The 7,809-nt window shown below is 45.3% G+C and overlaps 1 protein-coding gene across 1 annotated transcript in view; it reads right to left on the minus strand.

The window, feature by feature from the left end:
• Window positions 1-667: 667 nt before the first annotated feature.
• ehd1b (EH-domain containing 1b) overlaps window positions 668-7,809 on the minus strand; it is a 24,317-nt gene continuing 17,175 nt past the window's right edge. The window contains exons 3-5 of the mRNA XM_053241504.1: window positions 3,768-4,180; window positions 2,910-3,074; window positions 668-2,732 (exon numbers count right to left, since the gene is read on the minus strand). Coding sequence (XP_053097479.1) covers window positions 2,211-2,732; window positions 2,910-3,074; window positions 3,768-4,180 — 1,100 coding nt within the window. The 3' untranslated portion in view covers window positions 668-2,210. The remainder of the gene's footprint in view (window positions 2,733-2,909; window positions 3,075-3,767; window positions 4,181-7,809) is intronic.

Consider the following 7,809-nt stretch of genomic DNA (forward strand, 5'->3'; position numbering starts at 1 on the left):
GCAGCAGTTTGGTGATGTCAGTGGATCACCGGCTTGATGCAGTTATTGCAAGCAAGAGACATGCAACCAAATTTGAAGTGAGATATTACTTTATCTGTTCCAACACTAACCCTAACACTCACCTAAAAATTGGGTGATCTTCCACCAAAGGTGCCGTGTTCTAAGCTGTTTCACACGTTTAGATGTAAATATCAGGAAATGAAAGCTGAAATTCTGATCTGTCGTCTCATATTCATCTTTTGATCTCAAACTCAAATGTCTTCATGTATAGCAAAAACAAAAGAATTGGCCTCGCTGTTTCAGTACTTTCAGAGAGACAGTATGTTACTAGCATTATACAAATTCCTAAGTCTAATAATTAAAATGAAAAAACTACAAAAGCAGTGTGTTAAAAAAGGAAATGGGGAGAATGATGTGTTCAGTGCTGTGCTGCCAGTGCAGTGTTGTAGAGGTGAGACCCTAACCCCAAGTCTGTGAGGAACTTAGGACACCACGTGTGAGTACTGTCCTCTGATCGGCTTCTCATTAGTGTGTAGGTGTGAACTAAACTGATCGTGTGAGTGATGATGTCACAGGCAGAAGTTCACTGTGGTGCAGTAATGCATAGCTCCTGCACACACACACCACACACACACACACACACACACACACACACACAAACTCTCTCTTATAGTGATGAATCTTTATTTTATTAGAGGTTAATTAGTAAACAGTAAGTGTGAACATATTTAATAAATGTTAATGTGGAGTCATGGAAAACTTTACAGACTGCAGCTGGTCCAGGCATTTTCTTTACACACTTTCAGTGTACACACACAAACACACAACTGAATTCTGCAGTAAAACCTCTGATATAAAAATAAAAATAGCATTGTAATAATGAAAATAGTCAAATACTAAATAACATTGAACAGAGGGAGTGTGTGTGTGAGAGAGAGAGAGAGAGAGAGAGAGAGAGTGTGGGTTTTGGTCAGAACAGAAACAGAAGAAAAACACAGTGTATTTAATAATAAACTGTAATAATCTGTAATTCCCAGCTGTTTATTACAAGCAGTGAATCAGATTAATAATGCTAATACTAATGCTAATAATTATTAATCAGAGTAAAGTGTGCAGGGAAACGAACACATGCAGCTCTGACCTCTAACCCTGACACATGGCTCACCACAGTGAGGGGTTTTACACTGAAGGTTAGGGTGGAGTGCGCAGGGCTTAGGGCTCTACACTGAAGGTTAGGGTGGAGTGCGCAGGGCTTAGGGCTCTACACTGAAGGTTAGGGTGGAGTGCGCAGGGCTTAGGGCTCTACACTGAAGGTTAGGGTGGAGTGCGCAGGGTTTAGGGTTTTACACTGAAGGTTAGGGTGGAGTGCGCAGGGTTTAGGGTTTTACACTGAAGGTTAGGGTGGAGTGCGTAGGGTTTAGGGCTCTACACTGAAGGTTAGGGTGGAGTGCGCAGGGTTTAGGGTTTTACACTGAAGGTTAGGGTGGAGTGCGCAGGGCTTAGGGCTCTACACTGAAGGTTAGGGTGGAGTGCGCAGGGCTTAGGGCTCTACACTGAAGGTTAGGGTGGAGTGCGCAGGGTTTAGGGTTTTACACTGAAGGTTAGGGTGGAGTGCGCAGGGTTTAGGGTTTTACACTGAAGGTTAGGGTGGAGTGCGCAGGGTTTAGGGTTTTACACTGAAGGTTAGGGTGGAGTGCGTAGGGTTTAGGGCTCTACACTGAAGGTTAGGGTGGAGTGCGCAGGGTTTAGGGTTTTACACTGAAGGTTAGGGTGGAGTGCGTAGGGTTTAGGGTTTTACACTGAAGGTTAGGGTGGAGTGCGTAGGGTTTAGGGCTCTACACTGAAGGTTAGGGTGGAGTGCGCAGGGTTTAGGGTTTTACACTGAAGGTTAGGGTGGAGTGCATAGGGCTTAGGGGTTAGTAGTTAGGGCTTAGTGTTTAGTGATTAAGGTTTAGATCTTAGTGATTAGTGCTTTAGGGCTTAGGTTTTAGCATTTTAGGTTTTAGCGATCAGTGGTTTAGGGTTTAGTGTTTAAAGTTTAGTGTTTAGGGTTTAGGGTTTAGTGTTTAGGGTTTAGTGTTTAGGGTTTAGGGTTTAGTGTTTAGGGTTTAGGGTTTAGTGTTTAGGGTTTAGGGTTTAGTGTTTAGGGTTTAGTGTTTAGGGTTTAGTGTTTAGGGCTTAGGGATTTAGTCAGATTGAAGTTCTGAGCTTTACTGTTCACGTTTGGATGGAGGAACCAGGTGGGCAGGCAGCTCTGCAGGTAACTCATGACCTTCAAGCTTCACCTTGATCAGGTGATTAGCTAAGGCAAACTCCTCGTCATCAAGGAAACCGTCCCGGTCAACGTCGGCGAGTTTCCAGATTTTTCCGAGCACGGTGTTGGGCAATTTGGACTTGACCATCTCACGCTTGGCCATGGCGCCGGACACTTTGCCATTGACGGGCGACAGAGTGTAGAAGATCTCATCATACGTGTGCTTGTCTTTCTGCACCACCCACTCCAGTTCATCAATGCCCTCAGACACACCCTCTCCATAACCACCACCAAAAGGCCCAACTGACACTCCCTCGAAGGCCCCGCCCTGCACTGCAGCGGTGGGCGTGGCCAACTCCTCCTGCCGCACCAGCGTCATGAGTTTTGCTATATCGTTCTCGAGCAGGTCATCTACACTCTCCAGTAGCTTAGGCTTGAGAGCCTGGAACTTAGTGAAGTCCTGAGACACCAGCAGCTCCTACACACACACACACACACACACACACACACACACACACATGCGGGAAAGGAAAAAATGGCATATGTAAGGCCAAAGTGACACATCATTCCACACTACACACACTCACTGCGCACACACACACTACAAACACGTACTCACTACAAGTACACATACTACATTACACACTTACTGTACCTGCATTTTAGAGAGTTTTGGGAAATCCCCAGGAGAGATCTGATGTTCCTTCTCGATCCTGGTGTAGATCTCTCCCAGATTAGCAATCAGCTCCTTCTTTTTATTCTCCTTACCAAACATGTTCGGCATCTCCTTCTTCAGGGCACTGATGATGTAAGCCTGCACCTACACAAACATACACACAGCTCTGAGTGACTCTTTCTGTGTTTCTATGCTTCTTACTCCTTGTGTGTGTCTGTACTGTATGCTTAAACAATGTACTTGATCTTACACTAGGGTGCAGTAAAGAGCAGCCTGTGGGCTGAATCCAGACCTGCTCACTGAAAGAAATCATTCAGCTCACCAGTAAAAAACGAAAAAAAAAAAGAAAGAAAAAAAAAAACCAAGAAACCTTCCCTCTATGTACAAAGCCATGTTTAGATTTATGATCTAACATTCGTAAACTTAAGTATGTATGCGATAATGTACAGCATTTGTACTACATAACACGTAGGGAGTATGGAGCAGTTTGGGACAGAGCCCATGAGCAGGGTAACATGGCGAGCCCTTCAGCTGAGGTTGCTGGATTAGTACAGGGTGTAGGGTACCATGGTGAGGTGAGCTGTATTAGTGTAGAGTGTAGGATAATTTTTTGAGGCTAACCCTCTTGAGGAGATCATTATAGTAGTGTATTGTTGGGTGTAGCGTAACTTGGTGACACAAACTCTCTTGATGAGGGTGCTGTATTAGTGTAGGGTATTTTGATGAGGTTAGCCTTTTTGATGAGGTCATTGTTATAGTGTGGTGCAGGGTGTTGGGTAACTTGGCGATGGGAGCCCTCTCGAAGAGGTTACTGTATTAGTGTAGGGTGTAGGGTACCTTGGCAAGGCGAGCTCTCTTGATGAGGTCGTTGAGTTTGCGCAGCGCGGCATTGCGTGGTAAACTCTGGATGTCTCTGAACAGGTCGTGTTGTTCGGCCTCAAACAGTCGGCGGTTGTCAGGCACCAGCAGCGGCTGTGTCCAGAACGAGCCGATGTAGACACGCAGCACCTCAGGAGTGTTTACTATCTTACCGAGAGACCACATGAGGGCGCCATAGACCCGCATGAGCTGCTGCGTGCTGATCTGATCAGCCTTGTTGAGAACCACACGCATTTTGTCCTCGTGGTTCTTCAGAGCGCGGATCACCTCAGAGAACTCGTCTGAAATGTCCAGCTTGTGGGCATCAAACAGCAAAATGATCCGGTCCACTCGCTCAGCAAACCACTCCAGCACTGCCGCAAAGTCATAACCTACACACACAGACACACACATTGTAGTGCTCATAGACCCCTCAAGTAAAAACTATAAACTTCATCTTCTCACTTCTGGGTGTGTGTGTGTGTGTGTGTGCGCGAGAGAGAGAGAGAGAATGAGAGACAGACTGGTTATCCTCTTGACCCTCTCTTTCCTCTGTGTGTGTGTGTGTGTGTGTGTGTGTGTGTGTGTGTCTCCACCCACTCTTCCTACTGCCATACCGACAAGTGTGTGAGTGTGTGTGTGTGTACTCCACCCTCTCTTCCTACTGTCATAAAGTTAAGAGAGTTTGTCTGTGTGTGTGTGTTTCCTTTTACAGGAAAACCAGAATTCGTCTTATTGTGTTTAATGTGTACCTGTGTTCAAATTCATGTATACATATATGTGTGTTTGTGTGTGTGTTTGTGTGTACTCAGCCTTTTTTTTTTAAGCATTGGAAGAAATTTGGATTTTAATCAGGTATTGATTGATCAGGTCTAATCTTTGATATCAGTGCTCACAGTGTCACAATCTTGGCATTGATGAAGCGGTATCACATTACCCAGAATGCATCACGCCAGTACGAAACACACATCATGGCTTCCTTTAGCATTAGTTTATCACAGACAGCAAGCATAAAAATTCAGTCCTCAGCCCACAGAGTCCTGTGGAGACAAATAGTTCTCAGTGCTCATGGCAGGAGAACTCACCAAGCGAGTAGTCTGCCTCGGTTTGGAGCTCCCCAGTGTTTTGTTATTATTGTTTGTTTGTCCTCTCTTTAGTCATTTTTTTCTGACACCTTTTACTAGGGACAATCTGCTGAGCATTAGGTAATGTACACCTGTCAATCTTTTGCCGATTTTCGAACACTGAGACATTTTACTGGACATCTTATTTGGAGGAGCTGCGGTCCCTTACAAATGCTCCAAGAGACGCAAATGAGGGAAGCGGGCGTGCGCGCTCGTAAAGCTCCAACAATACGGCTTTGGGACCCCGCTGCTGAGTATTTACCTGGTGAATCTCTGCTCCCTCGCCAACACAACAGATGAACTACTTCTCACCCGAACAAACAGCGACTTTTACAGCTCGGTTGCTTTGTGCTGTTCAGAGCAGATCACACCACGGAGTCATCAGGGAAAACAAGAGGCGACAGATTATGTTTTTACATCAACAAAAGTCAGTGCACAGATCTAACATTAAAGAAGATGTGCTGTCCTAATTTAGTAGTGCTCTTCATCAACTGCAAGCCTTTTTATTCACCAAAAATTCTTCTTTTATCCTGGTGAGTGTTTACATCCCTCCTCAAACCTGCGCAAATGCAGCACTGCAAAAGCTGATTGATCAAATTACAGACAGAGTAACAACAACCGAACTTACTTATTATTATCCTTGGGGATTTAGCAAATCTCACCCGTGAACTGCCTAAATACAGACAACACATTACAAGCCCCAACAGAGACAAAAACATACCCGACCACTGATACACCACAATAAAAGACGCACATCGCTCTGTTCACAGAGCAGATTTGGGGCACTCTGATCACTGTCTGGTTCATCTTTTCCCGACCTACAGGCAGAAACTTAAATCTCCCAAGCCTGTAGTAAGGACTGTAAAGAGATGGGCCAGTGAAGCAGAACTGGAACTACAAGCCTGTTTCGACTGCTCTGATTGGAGTGTTTTTGAAGCTGCAGCCACTGGAGCTCACTGATACTGTGACATCCTTCATCAGTTTCAGCAAGGACATTCGTGTTCCCACCAGGACGTATTTAATTTACAACAATGACAAACCATGGTTTGTAGCAAAACTCAGACAGCTTCAGCAAGCCAAAGAGGAGGCTTCCACAAGTGGGAACAAAAGCTTGTTTAATCAGGCCAAAAACACACTGACAAAGGAGATAAGAATGACTAAAAGAAGCTACTCTGAAAAGCTGAAAAACAGTTTTCAGCCAATGACCCTGCATCGGTGTGGAAAGGCCTGAAAGTCATCACCAACCAAGACTTCATCCTCTCTATCTGTTGAAATCAACAACTGGCTGAAGACCTGAATCGTTTCTACTGCAGATTTGAAAAGCGCATTCTCACACCCCACACCCGTTCTGACCTTCTCACCACACAAATATTAACACCTCCTGCAACCCCCCTCTCCCCCCACCTGCTACTCAACCTGAACTTAGTATCTGTGAAGAGAACGTGTGCCGGCTTGTCCAGAAACAGAAGATCTGGAAAGCTCTAGGCCCAGACAGTGTCTCACCCACCTGTCTGAAAGTCTGCACTGACCAGGTGTCACCCATCTTCACCCAGGTCTCCAACAGATCACTGGAGCAGTGTAAAGTTCCTTCCTGCTTCAAATGCTCCATCCCTGTCCCAGAGAATCCCAAGATCACAGGACTGAATGACTACAGACCTGTTGCTTTGACAATTGTGCTCCTGAAGTTTGCAAATGACACCGTCATTAGCCTCCTCCAGAATGGCGATGAGTCTGCATATAGAAAAGAGGTTGAACAGCTGGCTGTCTGTTGCACTCAAAACAACCGGAGCTGAACACGCTCAAAATGGTGGAGATGATTGTGGACTTCAGGAGGAACTCCCCAGTAACCGCCCCCCCAACTCCACCACCATGTTGGATATCACTGTGGCTGCCGTGGAGTCCTTCAGGTACGTGGGCTCTACCTTCTCACAGGATCTGAAGTGGGAGACCCTCATAGACTCCATCATGACAAAAGCCCAGCGGTACAGCCCTGTACTTTCTTTGCCAGTGGAGGAAAATTCAACCTGCCACAGATGTCACTGAGTCTGTTCTGTGTACTTAAACAACTTTCTGGTTTGGTTCAGCTACCAAATGGGACATAAGAGGACTACAATGGACAGTCCGGACTGCTGAGAGGATTATTGGTGCTTCTCTGCCCTCCCTCCAGGAATTGTACTCCTCCAAAATGATGAAACAGGCAGGAGAAATCATTTCAGACCCCACTCACCCTGGCCACAGAGCACTGAGCACCAGAACATCCAGACACAAGAGCAGCTTTTTCCAGCAGGCCATCTCCCTCTTGAACAATTAACTGCCTCCAAAGACTTTCCTTGTGCAAAGTTTTCACTGTAGATTGACTATTATGTGCAATTGTAAATTCACTATATATCCCTAACTTCTGCACACTGCAGTGCCCTTGGATGGATGTACATAGCATCTGTACTATGGCTATCCTGCCTTAAGATTATTGTGTTTTATATATATATATATATATATATATATATATATATATATATATATATATATATTTAAAATTCTTATTATGATGTGTCTTGCTGTGGGTCTCTGGTGGTCTAGCGGCTAAGGATTCCGCACTCTCACCACTGTGGCCTGGGTCCGATTCCTGGGCAGGGAACCAACCCAGTCACTGGGAGTGTACTCTCAGTGCCAGTCCCAAGCCCAGATAAAATGGGAGGGTTGAGTGGGTGGAGGGAGGGCGTAGAAATATAGCAACCATAAAATGTTAACCACAGAATGTGTACTCATATTTGATGATATTTTATCTTCAATGGTGTAGATGTATGGAACCGGTATAGTGCACAATGTGACACGGAGGCCTGAAAGTGCCCTATATGACCTTACAAATGCGGTGGTAGCCTCAGAGCAAAAACAAACTG

Source organism: Pangasianodon hypophthalmus, chromosome 17, assembly GCF_027358585.1.
Source record: "Pangasianodon hypophthalmus isolate fPanHyp1 chromosome 17, fPanHyp1.pri, whole genome shotgun sequence".
NCBI classification, from domain to species: Eukaryota; Metazoa; Chordata; class Actinopteri; order Siluriformes; family Pangasiidae; genus Pangasianodon; species Pangasianodon hypophthalmus.